The sequence below is a fragment of the Natrix helvetica genome, assembly GCF_964273705.1.
Source record: "Natrix helvetica genome assembly, chromosome: 2".
Lineage (NCBI taxonomy): Eukaryota > Metazoa > Chordata > Lepidosauria > Squamata > Natricidae > Natrix > Natrix helvetica.
The window spans coordinates 206,209,509-206,229,293 of record NC_138552.1 but is presented as its reverse complement, the minus strand read 5'-3'; the positions used below and the strand labels follow the sequence as shown (position 1 = coordinate 206,229,293).

Here is a 19,785-nt window from a genome sequence, read left to right as displayed (position 1 = left end):
TCTCTGTTTTAAATCCCACCAGAATCCTCCCCTAGTTATCCATGATCTGACTGAAACTGGATTGCTTTAAGATCTCTCATGTTAACCATGTCTTCAGGGTAGAAAATCTTCTTTGGAAAGCTAAAAGACAGAAAATAAACATGGTAAAATTTCAGGTTTTCTTAGAGCAATATACATTGTAAACCAGTGCTGGAACCTGGTCTATCAGATCACCTCAGCAACTGAAAGCTTTTATCTTCTACCTTCTTTGTTAAACGGTTTAAGAGCCCTGTGGTAAAATACCAGCAGTAAAAAGCACCCAACCTTTGTGTTTCTCATGGCAATTCCACCAAGAGGGAGGGGAAACAAAGGAAAGTTGAATAAATCTCTGCATCACAATGCAGCAAAGAGCAAGAGAGAACAAAACACATTTGTCGATAAGATTAATAGCAAATATTCTAATGAAGCTAAAAACCCTGCTGTTTATGATTTCTATTTCTCACATGGGCAATGAACTTTGGGTTGTAATCCTGCTATCCCTCCCTGTTTTGCTAAGATGAAGTATGTGTATTGTAGTAAGTAAATGAGTTGCCCATTAAGGAAGTAGAAATGTTTCCATGAAATGAGTTGCAATCTGCACATTGCACTTTGTCAAAATCAATTAACAGTATGCCTTAAAAAAACACATCGAACTTCCTTGAGAATTGCAAACGCAGTGTAAGCTTCTGCATCTCTTCAGGGTACGGTGAAGGCACAGCCAGCCTAGCCATTCTGGTCTCTTACGCTTTCTGTGAGTATGGACCATTTTTTTTTAATTTAGTTTTGCCAAAGCATTTGGGGGGGGGGGGAGCAAGACCGAATTTGAGCCAAGCAGCATCTTTAAGTAATGTGTAGTCTCGTATGCTTGTATCCTGCTCTGAGAAGGACTCCGTATACAAGCAAGGAACTGGCATAGATTCCAACTACTTGGAGAGTAGGGAGAGAGCCATATCCCAGGGCAGAGTCATCTCTGCAGCCTTGAATGAAATTAAATAGGTGGGCACAGAATGGAAAACTTATTTTTTCTCGATTCTGGTACAATTGTGTTCCCAACTTCTCAACTATTTTAGCTTACCGCTGAGCAAAAATAACCCAAAACATTTTGATCAGAAACAAAATCTGGGAAGGGAGGAGGGAGTAAGAGTAAGTCAAAATTGGTGCCCATTGCCCTTCCTCTTCCCTCCATGGCTCCTCGTAAAACTTATCCCAGTCTTCCTAGCCCTTCCCCTCTCTCCCCTCATCCACCACTGATGTACTAGCCCTTCATTGAGGGCCACATCAGGGTTGTATTTGATGGGAGCCAGGGTGGGTGTGGCCAGCTTGACCTCACTCGTGTCGGGGGTGCCTGTGGTGGCCCGAGCTCTCTGCCATCGGAAATGGGCTACCAAGCTCCATTTCGGCTGCAACAGCCTCCTGCAACCCTCTGCCAGAGAAAATGGAGCTTGGGAGTCCTTTGCTGTTTCCAGGGTGGCCCTGCGGACCAGTTCTAAGCACCCCATGGGCTGGATCCAATCCCGGACTTGAGTTTGACACCGCTGTACTAGCCTAACAAAGGTCTCCACAGGAATAGGCTCTTAACATGGCATATCCTACCGACCAGCCCACCTGTGATATTTCCAACACTTGTCTTTCCTTCTCTTCTCGTTACTATTAATGTCTCCCTTTTCCCCTTCTCGGAATCACTTCCGCCTAGAACAATCATTTTTGAAGTTCATATTGGATCAAAACATCAAGAACACATTTCAAGTATGAACAAGGAATATCCAGAGCTAGCTTTTGGGGCCCAAATTGTACAAAATATCTTTAGAATCAAATATTGCAAGAGGGAGGTCAGTAGACCTGGGAAACATTAAGTTTGCAGGCAAAGTATTTTAAGAATAAAAAATGTAAGCATAGGAAATACCTCCCTCCTTGCTTTTACAGCATAAGCCTAGAACGGCACTGAATGTTGACAGACTCCAGGGGAATAAAATGAAGCAGCTGAGCCCAAAGGAAATCAACCATACCTCCCCTTTCCTGTGTGCCAAAGCTGCAGGTTGAGAAACAGCCGCTCAAACTGACCAACTATGGAGAAGAGGTGATTGGAACATGTTCATTGTAGGAGAAGAGAGAATTAATGCAGAAAATTGATAGGAAGTGGAGATGGAGTGGGGTGGGGTGAGGGTTGCAAATATTTATAAAATGCTTCTCAAACAAGGAAGCAGGCAGATAGTTTATTTTGACTAAATAAACACTTAGCAAGGGTTTGTGATGAGCTGGCCTCTATATCATATCACTCACCTGCAGTTAAGTTCCGTTTAGACACATGTATTGACCCCAGAGCCAATTTGGTACAGTGGTGAAGGCACCAGGCTAGAAAATATGAGACAGAGTTCTAGTCCCACTTAGGCCCAAAGCCAGTTGGCTGACCTTGGGCCAATCACATTCTCTCAGCTCTAGAAAGGAAGTAAAAACAAATCACCGCTGAATTTTTTTTGCCAAGAAAACTGCAGGAACTAGTCCAGGCAGCTGCCAGGAGTCAAAATTAACTCAAAGGTATTAGTTGACCCCTTTTTCAAATGTGCTGCAATATATGGTAGATCATACATTCAGAAATAAAATGATCAAGTATAAATTCATTCCTTGGCAAATTAGAGGCAAGGGTTGATCCCTCCAAAATTGCAAGCAAGATATCTAGTTAGCAACCCATAGAGTTACATGGAATTTTAAAAACTCACCGAATAAGATGTCCTTATGACAGTATATCTGGATCTACTGTGTTTCCCCCAAAATAAGGAGAAGGGTGCTCCAAAATAAGCACTAGGTCTTATTTTCAGGGGATGTCTTATTCCTCCCTCCCCCCATGCATGGGAGGCCCAGTTCTTCTCCTTGCTCGAGGCCACAAAAGGGCAAGGAAGCCAAGACACAGTGGGACAGAGTGGACGGGCGGGCATGGAGGTTCGTCTTCACATCTCTCAGCTTTCCCATGGCCCACTTGGCTCATCGGGATTGCCTGCATTCCCCCCCTTCCCCTACACACCTCTGCCTCCATCTGCTGCCAGTGCCAGTGTGCAAAGACCAGCACCCCATGGCCGTCGCCTGCTCCAACCTACCGACTCTCGGCTTTTCCGCATTGCAGGCAATGCATCCCCCTTGCCTATGCCTCCCCCTGCTGTTTGGATAGGTATTCAACTCACCTGTGCTGTGCTAGATACCATCGCCCCCCCCACCCCCGATGGCCTTGCTGCCTCCAGTGCTGGCTACGCCTCCCACTGATAACAACCTTAACAAGGCCTTATGTTTGGGGTAGAGCTTATATTAGGAGCATGCTAAAATCAGGCTAGGACTTATGTTGGTGGTAGGTCTTATTTTAGGGGAAACAGGGTAGTCATACATAGATCAATCCTATTCATCGGGGTTTTTTTCTTCAATTTGTGAAAATGAATATTGCCCACTCCAAATTTTGCCCTATATTGTAATCCTCCAGGACACAATATATTAAAATAAATCCTAGGACATTTTTAAAAAATATATTTCGGTACTAGTGACAGAAATTATGCCAATACCTGAGTGCCATGATCTATTTACATATATTTACACTGTAATATTACAGCTGCACATCAGACAAACAAACAGTAATTGATACCCTAATCATGAAACTACCAGGGAGAAAATACTACTCCCATCAACACTTTCAGGACAAGTTGCTATATATAAACAGAGTAAGCACCACTCCCTTCTACCACTAAAGCCATTACCTAGTCTGGTAACAAAACGTCTCCAAGCATACAATCAAGGTCCAGACTACCAAAGGCTCCACAAAAATTGTTGCAGCCATAAATGCTATGAATATGTTAAAAATGTATGTTGATTGAAGTAACTATTTAAAAATATTATAATTTTAGTTTGCTTATGATTTGTTTAATGAATGTGAGGCCTGCATCTATGCCTGAAAATTCGGGGGGGAAATGCCTTTTTTCCCTTTACAAAGAAAAAAGTAATACAAGTGACTAGAAAAATATCGAGAGGGGGGGGGGTGTTTGTTAAATGTGTCTGGGATTTAGCCAAATTCAAAGAATATGCAACATGATAATGAGCTCAATTTAGAAGTGCCGTGCAATTCTGCCTTGAAAAAGAGGATGTGCAGAGCGACAACTCTGAATTTCCCTCCACTCACAGGGACCGCTAGAAGCTGAAGCTCAACATCTTTAGAGAACTGTGGGTTCTCTTTACATAACAGTTCTTAAACTTTGCATCAAAGCAACGTCTCCCACCTACCTCATAATCGGGTCTCAAGTTATCAATGACACTTTTCTTTCTCAGTAACGCCGGACAATGTTTGTTTATTGCTAACCATTTGTTATTTACTTCGCCAGCAGAAGAGATGGTATCTGTCCTCTGCTAACCACAGTGCAACTCCCTGGTGAAGTTGTTTTTCATTGTTTTCATCAGAGATAAAGCTGAAGTCAAGCATCTGCGTGCGTATGTACATGCATAGGATTTGGACTACGTCACTCTTGCACACCTATCTTAGGCACATTACCTGATGTTCTGATGGATTTTGATTACCCAGAGGTTATATTTAATAAGAGAGGATTACTGATGCTCAGAACATCTCAAGACAGGCAGCACACATCTGGTAAGTCAAGAGGCTAACACAATCTGAGATAGGTAAAGTAAATACTCTATTTTATCTTCGTGCGCTTTTTTTTTTTAATTCAAGAGAAATCTAAACAGAAATGTCATTTTGTTTTATCCAATATTTACAAAGCCTTATATTTATGTGTGATAAATTGTCCCTTGAGGAGACTGAATACTAAGCAGCAAAAACTTTGCATCAGCCTTTCACAATTTAAGGGTCTCCAAATGATTTAGGATTATTTCTTGCAGGTTCTGACAGTGAGCATCAGTTTGAAAAAGGGAGATTCATATGAATAGGTATCTTCCAAGAACTCTTTGTCTCTGAACATCAGTCAATATTATATATACAAATCCTAGATATTGGGAAGTGTTGGGGATTGCTTGACAATGCATTTCAAGGATAGAAAACAAACTTTTATTATGTTTATTAAAATTATATAGATATTTTCTTTGGAATACAATAGCCAACTGGATGGCTTTGGGTCAGCTACTCTCTCTCAGCTCAATCCATCTCACAGGGTTGTGGTAAGGAAAATAGGAGGAGGAAGTTGTGTTGGATATGTTTGCCCCCGTAAGTTATTTATAAAAGAAATAATAAGGGTGGGATATAAATAAATAATAGAGACATATTGATTATTTTGTAATCAATACTTCAATTTTATAACTTTATTAAAAAGTAGATCCTGTAATTTTATATTGCAAAAACTGCTTAATACTGAAGTTTTTTTTTTTTTAATCATCAAATTGGCACTTCTTTGATTTATCATTGTCACCAAGTAGTTATTTTTGTGGCTTTTTCCTCTCACTCTCTCTCTCTAAAGGACATATTGTCAGTTTGCTACAGTGGATGATCATTACTGACTAAAAACGGCATAAATGTCCCCTGCACCCAGCTACATCATCTGATTCTCCAATTTCGAAAGTACTAATCCTGCAGGATTTCCTATAATTGTGCAAACATGGAAGCCCAACAGAACAAGCTTGAATTCTTCCATAAGCTGGGCTATAGCAAGAAGGAGGTGTGCAAAGTGCTAGAGAAATTAGGTCAAGAGGCTTCGGAGAATGATTTGCTGCAAGAATTGATCCTCACGGGGAAGAGACCTCGGAAGAATGAGAGTGGGACACAATGTTTTCAACCCAATCTTGCTGCTCATGGACCACCAGGGCCCCTCCCATTTCCCCAGGGCTCTACCGAGGAACCAAGCGAGGCGTCTGATCATTTGAGACCTATTGTAATCGATGGGAGCAACGTTGCAATGAGGCAAGCATCTTTCCATTTTGTGCTTCTATTTGCTCTGCAGTCTTAGAATGTGATAAGTCAAGATTTAAAATATGCTGAATGCAACTGTAGGTTCTTCCTCTTTTCAGGACGGCCTAGTATTAACATTATGATTGTGTTGAATTTGAACTTTTATGACGTGAAGTTCTTCTCTAACGTATTTGAGCTATGACAGCATGAAAATGTGCTACGTTCAAATAGGGAACCCAGGAAGGACATCTCATGTGCAAACCGATCTTATCTAAATTGTAGCAGAGGAAATTAAATAACCACGCATGCAAACAAGCTCTCTTTTCAAAATCCACTTATGCACATTTCCTAAACTGACAGGCATCCTATCTCAGGGAGATCTTCTGTGCCCAAGGCCAATTAAAGTGCTGCTGCCTGTTTTATTACAAAATCCAAGAGAAGGTAAAAGTCCTTTCATGACAACAGATTTCACTGTTGTTTTTGTAGATTTCCTGATGATAAAAACCAGAGGGTGGTGAGTGACACAGGAAAGAGTCTGCAGAGTCTGTGACCTTACATTTAAATATAATTGAGGGTGGGGGTGGAGAAAGAAGAAAAAATAATAGATGTTGTATGCATGTACACATCACTCCCTTAATTTCAGAATCAGGTGCTCTCCATCTGTACTGAACTGCAAGGTCTAGCACTATCAATTTTTCTTAAGCTTTCTTACCATGGTACGTTGAAGGAAGAGTTTCACAAGGCTGGACTTGTCTAAGGAGAAGCTTCAATCTATCTGCTACATTAGTTCCTGCTTCCTTGTGTAGGCAACATGCCTGGCTCCTTTCTCAGATTTGCATGACAGTTTTCGGTGTCTTTGTTGTATCCTTGAGCAGTGTTTCTCAAGCTTGGTAACTTTAAGATCCATGGATGTCCAACTCCCAGAATTTCACAGCCAGCTATGCTGGAGTTGAAATCCACACAACGTAAAGTTAACAACACTGCTAGATTAACTTTTTTGTTCATAACATTAAAGTTAAAGGTAAAAGTTCCCCTTGCACATATGCGCTAGCCGTTCCCGATTCTAGGGGGCAGTGCTTATCTTTGTTTCAAAGCCAAAGAGCCAACCCTGTCCGAAGACGTCTCCGTGGTCATATGGCCGGCATGACTAAATGCCGAAGGCACACGGAACGCTGTTACCTTCCCACCAAAAGTGGTCCCTATTTTTATACTTGCATTTTTACATTCTTTCAACCTGCTAGGTTGGCAGAAGTTGGGACAAGTAACGGGAGCTCACTCCATTACGCGGCACTAGGGATTCGAACCGCTGAGCTACCGACCTTTCTGATCGACAAGCTCAGCATTTTAGCCACTGAGCCACTATGTCCCACTGTTTATAACATTATTGGCTTTTAACTTTTCTGTTTGCTTTCATGATGGCTTTTTAAAATTTTTGTACAGTGCCTTGAGTTGTTTTGCAATTACGTAGCTTTTACGAATTGAAATACTCAGAGTAATAACAAACAGGCACCTGCTGGACTATGAGTCTCATAATCTTCCACTGGCAAAATCCCATCTGCTGAGAATGATGTGAATGATAATCCAACACATCTAATGGCCTCAGAATGAATAATACTGTTCACCTAATCAAGACATTGCTAAAAGTCTGGAGTAAATTACTCCTGACTTATCTCTTTAACTAGCATAAGTGACATGCAAATATGTTGCTCTCCCTTCAGAGTGCAGTCCACAGTTTCTCAGGAAAATGCAGTACCCTGTGTGTGAGAGTCAACAAGGATTTTACAATTTGTCTGAAACAATCGAGACAAGCAACCCATGGAGGGGATATTGGTAACTCCAACAGTATCTAACAGGGCAATTACAACAATGCTAATGTAAACAAGCTCTTATGTTTCGGAATCAAAAATCTCTGTGAATTTGCTTAGTGAATGTGCAAAACCCCCATTGGTAAAAACTAAAGGAGATGAAAAACCACTTTGTTTGATACCAGCCTTCTCTAGCCAACTACTACTCAAATAATGACTGTACTGCTCTATATTGTCAAATCGTCTTAGGCAGCTTGTCTCCCTAAGCAAATACAAGACTTCTGGTTACTTTGCATGCCAAAATCACCATAAAGTCTCAGTACAATTAAATCCAAGCAGGGTACCAACAGCTTCTGATAACCTAACAATGGATTTCATCCATCACAAGTCTATGTGCATCTCTCCTTGGTCCAGGCCTTACGAACTGGAGTTCAAGCTAGGCTACAGAAAAGAACTTTTTCTAGATTAGAAAGATGTGCGTGCAAATAGGTAAACCACAGGAAATTGCTGCACAATTGGGGGGGAAATGTGTATAACATATGATGCTCAGCTAGGTGGCAGCACCTAAACAGGGTTCAGTTTAGTTTCTGTTTGGAAGCCTTTAGCCCTAAAAACACCTCAGAAGACAACATGACTTTCATATTTTTCCCAAGAAAAACCACACTAAAATGTCCTTGAAGCTATCAGTAATCATACTTGACTTGAAATGAATTTTACTCTATAAGATATAATAATAGAAGCAGTAACTAATATTCAGAATATTCAACGTAGAGAAAGCATTAGCTTACTCTAGGTTTTTTTGAACAGATACTTTTACAACACAGAAGAAATTAAGTAGATTTACTATGTAATTGTGGGATACTGCTAAAATTATTGCCTACTTGATTAGATTCCATGAAGACAAGAAAAAACATCCTGCCTCATCCTTTTTGTTACAAGTTTATGTTCTGTGTTTCGCTCAAAATTTTTGTTTATTTTATATGAAGCCACCTGGAGTCCAGGGAGTAGATGGCATACAAATTTCTTCAGTGAAAAGCTGAGAATTCTAAAAAAAAAAGGATGGAATAAATAAATACACAATAAGAGAACCTTTTAATCATAGACAATTAATTTAAGTGTAATTTTAAATCTATAATGGCAGTCATTTCTAAAATTAACTTCTGGATCCACTGTTCATTTTGTCCGTTTTTAGGGTATTTTGTTCCATTTTGTGTTATTAATTAATATTTAAGTGTTCCTCTCCATTTATTTACTTGTGTTATTTGTTTTATGTCTATATTGTACTCTTCTGGTTCCCTCTACTGTGCCCAACAGGTAAATTCCCATTGTATCATGTTTTCTTTTAAAAATAAAGGAATCAATGGATATGGGAGAAGTCCCATTAATTATATGCAATTAATTTAAGTATAAACTTAAGTTAATATAAGGTTCTGCTCTTATAGGATTGTAGGTGTTGCCAAAGTATATTCAAAATCCAGCATTTTGAAATAAGGATGTATCTGATAGAGTCTAGATAATTAAAAACTGGATAGAAACCAGAGGTGGGTTGCTAACAGTTCGCATTGGTTCAGGTGAACCAGTAGTAGAAATTGGGACTGGATTGCTGAATCGGTAGGGACAGCAGGCTGGCCATGCCCCTGAACCAGTTGCCCGGTTGCCCATGCTGTTGCTGGCATGTTTTTAGTCCTTTTTTAATGTTCTGTGCATGCGCAGAATAATTTACATGCAACTGTGCATGCGTGCACTCGAAGCAAACCAGCAGTAATGCTGGTAGCAATTCACCCCTGGTAGAAACTCTACTTTATACAAAATCTACAAGTACCTTATGTATTCAAGGAGAGAAGCAATCTAGAACTAAGGAGAAATTTCCTGAAAGTTAGAACAATTAATCAGTGGAACAACTTACTCCAGAAGTTGTGAATGCTCCAACACTTTAAGTCTTTAAGAAGAGATTGAGCAACCAATTTTCTGGTTTAGGGTTTCCTGCCTGAGCAGGGGGTTGAACTAGTAGACCTCCAAGGTCCCTTCTAACTATTATTCTGTTTTGTTCTATTCCCTGTTCTATTTCAGTATAACTGTGTTATATTTCTATTCCCTGTTATATTTCAGAAGTAAACATCATCAGTCTGAAAGAAATTTTGCTGCCAACAGTTTGATTTCAGGCAAAATTCAAACCACCCAGGTGTCACCTTTTTAATAAGATGATACCTGGGTCATTAAAACACCCCACTCTTTTTATAGATGTCTTCCAGACATCTAAGACCTTTCCTGGGATTTTTCAAATAAGATCTAATCCTGACTATTAGACAGCTTATTATAATTGCATTGCTAGATCAATATATTTCCTATTTTTCTCCTGGTCCTGAATCCAGATAGATTTCTAAGTCAGTTAGAATGTGAAATAGTATCTAACTTTGGATCCATTTTCCCAAAGGTTCATAAGAAAAAGATGAGGGAGATAGATAAACATAACAGTCTTCTCCCTTTAACTTGCTTTAAAAGATAGGTCTTCAAAATGCCATTGGTGTTATGGGCAGGAGCAATTAGATATGTTAGTATATCAGATATATCAGATTTTGCCTTTTCAGGAACTGATGGTCTCGCCATCAAAATCAATACTGAAATTATACAACAGTTAGAAAAATAAATATTTTTAGGCACATTTTGACCTAGGAAATGATTTTCAGTATAGAATGAAATTCTATAAATCCATTTTTTATCAGAAAAAAGGCATTCCTACTTGCCAGAAATGTTAGCTGCCAGACATAAGAACTCATTTAAATCCAGTATATGACATACAGCAGAAGCCATTAAAAAGTACTGTAACTTGCTAACATTCAAAAATAATATTTTTTTTTATTTTTTCCAGTCATGGAAACAAAGAAGTATTTTCATGCTTAGGAATTCAGCTGGTGGTAGACTGGTTCAAACAAAGAAGCCACCAGTATATCAAAGTTTTCGTTCCATCTTGGAGAAAGGAACGGTCTCGATTTGATACCCCTGTTACAGGTATGAACAGATCCAACAGATTTTCAATATGAAGCATTAGTTCCCAGTTGTACATTAAATGATTCATACTGCAATCAATGAGATTAAATATTTATCAGAACATTGCTTCTATGGAAGTACAAAAGCATAAGGCAGAAAACACAATTAGAACCACTCCTAATCAGTTTTGCTATAGCTGCTGGTTTTCAAATATTTAAACAACCTTTAAGTTGTTTTTATTTTTGTCCAAGAAACAGCTAGCTTGGTTATTTGTTTATTTTACCAATAACCAGAGCTTAAAAAAACTAGCAAGCATATGCTTTTTTCTTTGCACCAATAGCAGTAATATCTAGAATTCAGAGACTCTGACACCAATCAATTAGCTCACAACTTATGCTCATAAGTTAGAGATCAATTTAACAACCCTTACTTATAAGATATATTTTATTTTGAAGTCTAGAAGAAGTGGACTACCAAGAACAGGTAGTTCATTTAATGACTTGTGATAGTTTTTCAAATTTATGACCATTGCAGCTTCCCCAGGGTCATGTGATCAAAATCCAGACACTTGGCAACTGACTCGTATTTATGAAGGTTGCAGTATCCTGGGGGGAGGGGGGGTTCAACTGATCACATTTTGCAACTTTCTGTCAAGCAAAGTCAGTGAGGAAGCAAGATTCACATAGCCATGTCACTAACTTAACAACTGCAGGATTTACCTAATAACTGTGGCAAGAAAGATCGTAAAATGGGGCACAGTTCATTTAACAACTGTCTTGCTTAGCAATTGAAAATTGGGCTTAAATTGTGGTCGTAAGTCAAGGATTACCTGTATCATGCAATGTATCTAGAATGCTCTATAAATATTACACTGTAGAGGAAGTGTAGTACAATGTTTCTCATTTTAAGCTCTACTAGTATTTGTCTGTTTATAGTGGAATTTTACATACCATATTTTTCAGAGTATAAGACGCATCTTTTTCTCTCAAAAAAGAGGCTGAAAATCTGGGTGCGTCTTATACATTGAATACAGCATTTTTTGCCTCCCGAAACCCTCCCCCTTTCACCAAAATGGCCGTGCAAGGCTTGTAGGAAGCTTTCAGAGAGCTCCTGGGGGCTGGGGAGGGCAGAAATTAGCAAAAAATGCCCCCCAGCCCCCAGGAGCACTCTATAAGTTTCCTAAAGGCTATCCATGCCCCTTTTCTGGCAAAAAACGGGACCGTTTTCGCAAAAAAACAAGCAATTTGGGGGAGGTTTGCAGAGTGAAAAAACTTTTTTTAAAAAAGTTGCCTCTTCAAAACCTTGGTAGGTCTTATACTCTTGTGCGACTTATACTCTGAAAAATACAGTAATTTTCTCAAGAGATTGTTTTATTAGGCAGTATTTTACTTACTGTGCTGTTTGTGGGCAAGTTACCTTTTTATATCCATATCCATGACCTTCAGCTGTATCTGCACTTCTGTACCCAATGACAACTTAATGTGTGAAATTTCCAGGCTGCTCAGTTCCCAGATGTGAGAATCAGTTGTTGAGTTATCCTAGATTCCAAGCCAACTTTGAATACGTAACAGATAGCTTATTAGATCAGTTTATAAAGTAAACATAGCAAGCAATGTTTAAACAGGGAATGTGTGGTCCTTCAAATGTTGCTGAACTTCTAGCATCTCTCAACATTGGCCAGATTAGCTAGAATTTTTATTCAGGAACATTTGAGGGGCCACAATGTACCAGACAATTTACATTTCAGTTCATATTCTAATAAAATGGGAAGCATTCAGATTTATTCCAAATTAAATGGGCATCGAAATGGTGTTTTATAAATATATGAACTTGACAAATCAACCAGACATGAAGACCTGCAAGGTCCCCTCCCAACTCTATTATTTCGTATTCTGAATGAAAAACTGTTTTTGTTTCCTTGTGCAATGCTGACATTTTGAAACCCATCTTCCATTTCTGCATGCAACTCTTTTCTGTATGTGTGTGTGGTAGTGTTTGTTCATTTTCCTGCCCCATTTTTAATTTTAGATCCACATATCCTTGAAAGCTTGGCCAAGCAAGCAATTCTCATCTACACACCATCCCGCAAAATAAAGGGCAAAAGAATGATGTGCTATGATGATCGCTACATTGTTAAATTGGCCTATGAACAAGATGGGGTCATTGTTTCCAACGACAACTTTCGAGATCTGCAGAATGAAAACCCTGAGTGGAAATGGTTCATTGAGCAGCGACTGCTCATGTATTCTTTCGTCAATGACAAGTAAGAGCCTGGCATATGTGCAAACAGATCTAGCTGAATTCTAACGTTAAAAAGTGCAGATTTCAAGAGCAATATCTACAATTTAAAATTCGGAAGGAGGAGCATGACAATCAATCGATCCATTTTTTTTCGGTCACAGACCAGCAGAGAAAGAACAAAATCATGATTGGTTAGAACAAAAAAGGAAAAACATAATTGCTGTAAAATATCTAAAAAGTACTAAGAGTAAATATTACAGCACACTCTACAAGAAAATAAAATCAGGTGGATCTAAAAATAACAACTTAAAACAAATCAGAATAACTTGGATATTTAGTTATGGAAATAATTCCTGTCAAGCACTTACACAGAGAGGGCAATATATAATATTGTGTTCCATCATTTCAATTATTCTACCACTGCATGGATAGTTTCTGTTTAAAGGCAGATCCTTCACATCTTCCTCTAAATAGTGGACTTTGGGAGGGCATTGAATCTAGTTAAAATTCTGGGATTATTATGCAGGTCAGATATCTAGCTGATAGCAGAAGATGTAGAGATTACCTCGAAGGTATTTCTGGGTAGAACTGGAAAGTTTGCTTGCAACTCTAAATCAGTGGTCCACTGTTTGAGATCAGCTAGCACAGACACGTACAACTTTTTGGCTTGAACAGGCCACATTGAGCGAAGAGGAATTGTCTTGGACCATGTATAAAATATATAATATAGTCAATGTATATAAATAAAAAAATATTTTTAAATATTTTTTTTTATTTATATATATATATTTATTATTTTTACATTTAAAACAATGCAATACCGTGAAGTCGAAGTGTCCATACATTCACATTATATACAGCTAGTTTCAACCATTAACAATTAGCCTGCTTAATACATTGTTTATCCTTCTGTCCAATCACAATATATACATTTTGTTCCAGTCTTGTCACCTTGTCTTATACCAATCATAAAATCTGTTCCATATTTCAAAATATTCCGATTCCCCTTTATTTTTAAGTTCAAGAGTGAGCCTATCTGCTTCCGCACAGGCCAACACTTTTCTGATTATATCTAGCTCTGATGGTGTATTTTCTTTTTTCCAATACTGTGCATAAGTTATGCGCGCTGCAGTTAGTATATGTATAATTAAATAAAGTGTATCTTTCTTAAACCCCTCCGGTATTATACCTAGGAGAAAAATTTCTGGTTTAAACATAATTTGGTCTCCCACCATTTGTTCTAACCATGATTGAATCATTTTCCAATATTTTTTTGCCTCATTGCACGTCCACCACATATGATAGAAAGTGCCTGGTGTTTTTTTACACTTCCAACAATTTGGGGGCAGATTTTTAAACATTTTGGAAAGCCGTGCTGGGGGGAGATGCCATCTGTAGAACGTCTTATAAAGATTTTCGTTATACGCCGTAGCCTTTGTTAGTTTCTGATTAAGTATCCAAAGTTTTTCCCACTTAGCCAATTCCACATTATAATCAAAATATTTTTAAATATTTTTAATTGCAATCTTATGGGGACACATTACTAGCTGTTCAGGACTGCATGTAGCTGCAGGCTGCAGATTGGACATGCCTGAGCTCGTGCGTGTTTATAAACCATCAAAAAGATAGCAGACCAGGAGTATGACAGAATTCCACTCACATTGCTCCTGCTGATGGAAGGAATTATTTTTGCCAATGTCCTGTCTATCCTTTGCTGTCCTCATCTGACTCTCCATGGCCCTAGGGACTGCAAGGGATTGGTGGGTTGGTGAAGGCTGCTAATTCAATGGAGCCAGGGAAAAGACCCCACTGAGTCAAAAACATTCCGCAAATAGAAGACACTTTTCTGGCTGCTGAAGCTTTTGCTGGATCCAACACAGGTCATGAATAAGAGGAAACAAGAAATGTTTGGATTTTTATTTGCCCCCCTGAATCAATATAGATATAATTTGAAAAGAGCTGTGGTTGTGGAGTGGTTAGAGTGCAGTACTGCAGGCTATTTCTGCTGATCACTGGCTGCCAGCAGTTTGGCAGATCGAATCGCAGATTAACAGTGTTGGAAGGGACCTTGCAGGTCATCTAGTCCAACTCCCTGCCCAAGCAGGAGACCCTACATCTGCCTCTGCCTAGGATCGAACTCAAAACCTCCTGATTGTGAGGTGAGAGCTCCACCTCTAGGCCACAGATTGAATGGCTTAAGGTTGACTCGGCCTTCCATCCTTCTGAGGTGGGTAAAATGAGGAGCCAGATTGTTGGGGACAATATGTTGACTCTGTAAACTGCTTAGAGAGGGCTGTAAAGCACTGTGAAGCAGTATATAAGTTCAAGTACTATTGCTATTTGCAAAATTGGTTGAGATTGTGGCTATAATAAATGTTTAATTAGATTTTTGTTCCCTTTTCCACACAGCTGGGACATATTTTTCTGAGGCACATATGTTCTGTCCTCATTTTTACCCACATAGCAGCCTTATAAAGTGAGGCTAAGAAAAGTGACCTTCTCACTTAAAATCATACCAGGAGCTCAAAGATTGATTAGAAGCTTGAATTGACATTCCCCAATTCTAAACAATACTTTAATCAATGTATTATAATCAGTGCTGTACTGGTTTTCGGAGGTGTTATCTTAAATCTTTCTAACTTGCCTGCCAATGTAGAAATGCAAAACTGGGAAACCAGCAGACTAGGCAGATATTAGCTCACATTTATTCTAATGCAATGGTCACTAACTAGGTTTAATATACAATCTATATCTATAGCTTCAAATGTTTGCCCTGTGCAGATTTGCTATTTCCGATATTTTAATTTATGATGGCTTTAGAAATATATAAATATCCAAAACTTGTTTGAGAGTTCATATGTACATTTGCAGATATTGTTATATGAGAACATTGGTTTGAATATTTAAAGATATAAAGATATGTTGTGAACTTCAGCACATATCAGAAAATCATGAGAATGTTGATTCAGTAATTTGTTATTATTTATTTTTAGATTCATGCCACCTGATGATCCTTTGGGCCGACACGGACCTTCTCTGGATAATTTTTTAAGCAGGAAACCTCTTTTCCCTGAATCAAAATGGCAGTTCTGTCCTTACGGTAAGTTTTGTTCAATGCTCAATCTGTTAGTTTGCAAGATTTACAATGAAACCAGTTACAGAAAGAACAAGACTAAAACACTGGTTTTCCTCCACATTAGTTCATGATAATTTGCACATTATTTGCATATTCAGATATTTACATCTGGAACCCACACATCTTTAAAAAGAGCAAGCACCCAGCTTACCTGACATAGATACCAAAAAAAATCAGAACGTTCCAGGTTTCATTTTGGCTACACCAAATTATAACCCGCCCAGAATGGTTTGGCTAAACAATGTTTTCTGCATGAAACAAAATACATTTTTCACCCTAAGAAATGCCCACTAAGTCTCAAAATTAACCCCTCCTAGAAAAATCTGAAACTATCACAGATTTCATTTTTTCCTTCCATGTAGTAAACTTCACTATATGGAGGTAGGAATTTGGTTATGCAAATTATTAGGCAAAGCATTCTTATACACTTGTGCATACTTTGCAAGTGCAAGGTTATAAAGGAATATTATGGTAGTAGAATTTCAGACTTCAATGCGTTGCACTCCCTTTTGCACAGTGAGAATTAATAAATAGTGCAAATATATATATATATACCCCTGCCCCACTCTGCATGCCACATCCTTTGATCTATCATCAATTACAATCTTATATAAGAGAAGTTTGCTATTACAGCACTAGCAAGAATAGTTGGCGTGTTTTGCTTCTTCAGTGGCAAAATTATATTCTCCAGACGTTCAAAGATGTACCTTCCACAAAACTGTATGAACTTTTCTCAACATTATTCTGTATTTGTATAAAAACAAAGTACAGGTAATCCTTGATGTCTGACCACAATTGGGGCCAGAATCTCCATTGTTAAACAACTCAGTTATTCAGTGAGTTGCGCCCAATTTTATGGCCCTTTAGCCACAGTTGTTAAGCAAATCACTGCTTTTGTTAAATAAATCCAGCTTCCCCCGTGGACTTTGCTTACTGGAAGACAGCTGGAAAGGTCGCAGATGGTGATCAGGGGAACGCGGGATTCTGCCCCTGTTGTAACTATAAGGACCTGAATTTTGATCATGTGACCTCAGAAATACTGTTATGGTTGTAAGCGGGTCAGATCTAACTCATTTTTTTCCAGTGCTGCTGTAACTTCAAAAGATCGCTAAACAAATGGTTGTTAAGTCAAGGACTACCTGTATATGGAAAGATAATTTTTACAAAATTAAAAAGTATAAGATGCATCTGCTTCCATGCCCACCGATACCAGCCGATTATCTAGTCTATTTTATTTTCCACAGGCAAAAAGTGCACATATGGCATCAAGTGCAAATTTTACCACCCAGAAAGACTGAACTGGGACCACCTCTCTGTAGCTGATGAACTCCGGGTCAAAGCTAAAACCTATTCATCGGGTCAAAAGACTGAAGAAGAGAAGAAGGGAACAAACCCCACGAAGAATAAGAGTGGACATCCATCATCTCTATATAGTCCTAGAAGTGCCATTAACAGAAGCAGCACAGCACTCAGCTCAGAAGTAGTTCACACTAGTGTCCCACAACAGATAGGAGAGTACCAGATGGATTCAGCTAACAACTGGGCAAACATGTATCAGGATAGCCACCAGGTTCCATTAACTTTATTACAACATGGTCAAACTGGATATGCAGCAGCGTTATCCGAACAATTCACTGCATCTTCTCTAACTGCTAGGACTTATTCTGGAAATACACTTGGAGGACCTGCAAAATATGAAGCCCTAGTAGGTGAGTCCCCTAGGGACCATTATTTCAGGTACAGCCAGGGTCCACTTTTGTCTCATCACAACCGGTGCTTGGACTGTCCATGTTTAGAAATGTGTAACCTCCAGGGATGTTGTAGAAAACAGGCATCAGCAATACAGACCTTACAAACACCTTCCTTTTTAGCAAGGCAGATCTCAAAGGCCCAGTCCAATGAAGAACAGGATACCTCAGCTGAGGTATTTTCATATAGCAAGTATGGGGAGATGGATCACATTGGACATTTGCAAACCAGACCTTATGACCAATTATTTTTGTTAAATTCCAACTTGCTCAGAAGACACAATTGTCCGCCTGGTGTGGAGTCTCAGCAGAATTTGGCTCAAACTCCATTTTCTCAAGAGCAAGCAAATGTCCAGCAACCCCTAAGGTTTACCTTCCCATATTTTCAGGAAAACCAACCCTTAATTTCCTCCAACGCAGAAATAGTGAGAAATTTTATACCATTAGCTAGGAAGCATGGGAATCTACATAGTAGGTTCCCTAATAGGAAACCATGGTGAAAGTTTTCTCACGTCTTTACACAAGGTACATTCAACTTCAGCAGATCAACCAGTAAGAACAGAAAGATATATATATATACACAAGCACACACAAAATTTATGTTTTTCTGGTTTCAAACATTTGTTTTGCCATCCTCAAAAACAGTCTGTCAGTCCATTAAGCCAATTTATATTCTTATTTGGATCCTTCCTACATGCATTTCCCACAAACATCCTCTTAGATGGCTTCAGCTTTATATGTTTCTATTTAATCATTTCCCAAGTGTTTCTTATTCTTTTATCAAACCATGAGCGTGGGCTTTCCCCCCCAATCTACAGTATGTTTGATTTCTGTTAGTAAATGCCTGGTGGCTACATAGATATGACCATGTATAGTAGGTTTAGTTTGTTATTTACCGGACTATCCTATTTGCAGTTTTCTTGGCACCAATACAATAAAAACCGTAAGGGTGATTTGCAATTGCTTTTTTTCAGGATATTTTTCTAACAGATCTGAGATTTCCTGGTGGTCTCCCATCTAGGGCTATCACTACTGAGTCTTTAAGAGAGCAGCCAAGTTTAGTAAAGGACTGTTAGCTGCTCTGATATGCTAGCCTTGTAGTAGGAAGGCAAAGGTACGAATGACAATAGTGTTCTCCCAATCACCAAGGGATATGTTTTCAGCCATTTTGACTAGCTGGACTTGGTTTATAAAGGCACACATTTATACCTCCTTTTCTTAATAGCTAATAGAGAAAAATAAGCCTTCAGGTGGCACTTATATGTTGAAGTCTCGCCTTCCCCACCTTTTTTGTTGTTGTTGGTGCATTAATTGAAACCCCTCCTGGACAAAAACTACTTCCCTCAGATTGGTTTAATTTGTTATTTACTGGACTATTCATGAATATGGTATTTTCAGAAATTGCAACTGATCTAGTACATGGAGATACCTGGATCGTTATCCAAAAACCTCCATTTTGATATATTTCAATAATGCTTTAAAAAAAACCTTCACAGGTTACTATGTTATTTTTAAGATTAGTTCAGTGCTGATGTGAATATAAACAGCTAGGAACAACGGTGATATTATATTCTCCCACAAAACGTTTTTACTTGATACATTTCTTTCTTTTTGAAAGCACCAATTAATTTTTCCTTGTAGTACTGAAGCTGTGGATGGAACGTAACATGTTAATGGCTTATTCTGCAACTGCTTCCTAGTTTACTTATTGTCTGCTTGTGGGAGAATTGCACAAACAAATTATATTGATATTTTATTTTTTAATTCAAAATAAATATGCTACCATGAGGACCTATTTGTGGAAAAGTGAAGGACAGCTCTTTTAAATAAAAATAAATAACCCAATTACATCTAGTGTATCTCTTTTGTCAAATAAACCAAATTATGACATATAAGGGAATGCTAATGTATTGGTAGGGTGGTGTTTACACATTGCTACTCAAGGGACAAGGTACATCTAAGAGGAAAATATTACCGTGG

General features: G+C 38.6%; 1 protein-coding gene across 1 annotated transcript; it reads left to right on the top strand.

The window, feature by feature from the left end:
- The first annotated feature begins 4,592 nt into the window (after positions 1-4,592).
- Positions 4,593-19,641, top strand: ZC3H12D (zinc finger CCCH-type containing 12D). Its single transcript, XM_081945604.1, has 6 exons — positions 4,593-4,636; positions 5,460-5,899; positions 10,562-10,701; positions 12,709-12,943; positions 15,915-16,021; positions 17,302-19,641. The coding sequence occupies exons 2-6, from the start codon at positions 5,598-5,600 to the stop codon at positions 18,303-18,305; spliced, it is 1,788 nt and encodes a 595-aa protein (XP_081801730.1). The 5' UTR covers positions 4,593-4,636; positions 5,460-5,597; the 3' UTR covers positions 18,306-19,641.
- Positions 19,642-19,785: the final 144 nt, after the last annotated feature.

What these genes read in the sequence shown, in the direction of transcription:
- ZC3H12D (XM_081945604.1), top strand. Translation starts at nt 5,598, where the DNA reads ATGGAAGCCCAACAGAACAAGCTTGAATTCTTCCATAAGCTGGGCTAT. An exon ending in GGGAGCAACGTTGCAATGAG is followed by an intron (nt 5,900 to 10,561) that starts GCAAGCATCTTT and finishes TATTTTTTCCAG; the next exon opens with TCATGGAAACAAAGAAGTAT. An exon ending in TATTCTTTCGTCAATGACAA is followed by an intron (nt 12,944 to 15,914) that starts GTAAGAGCCTGG and finishes ATTTATTTTTAG; the next exon opens with ATTCATGCCACCTGATGATC.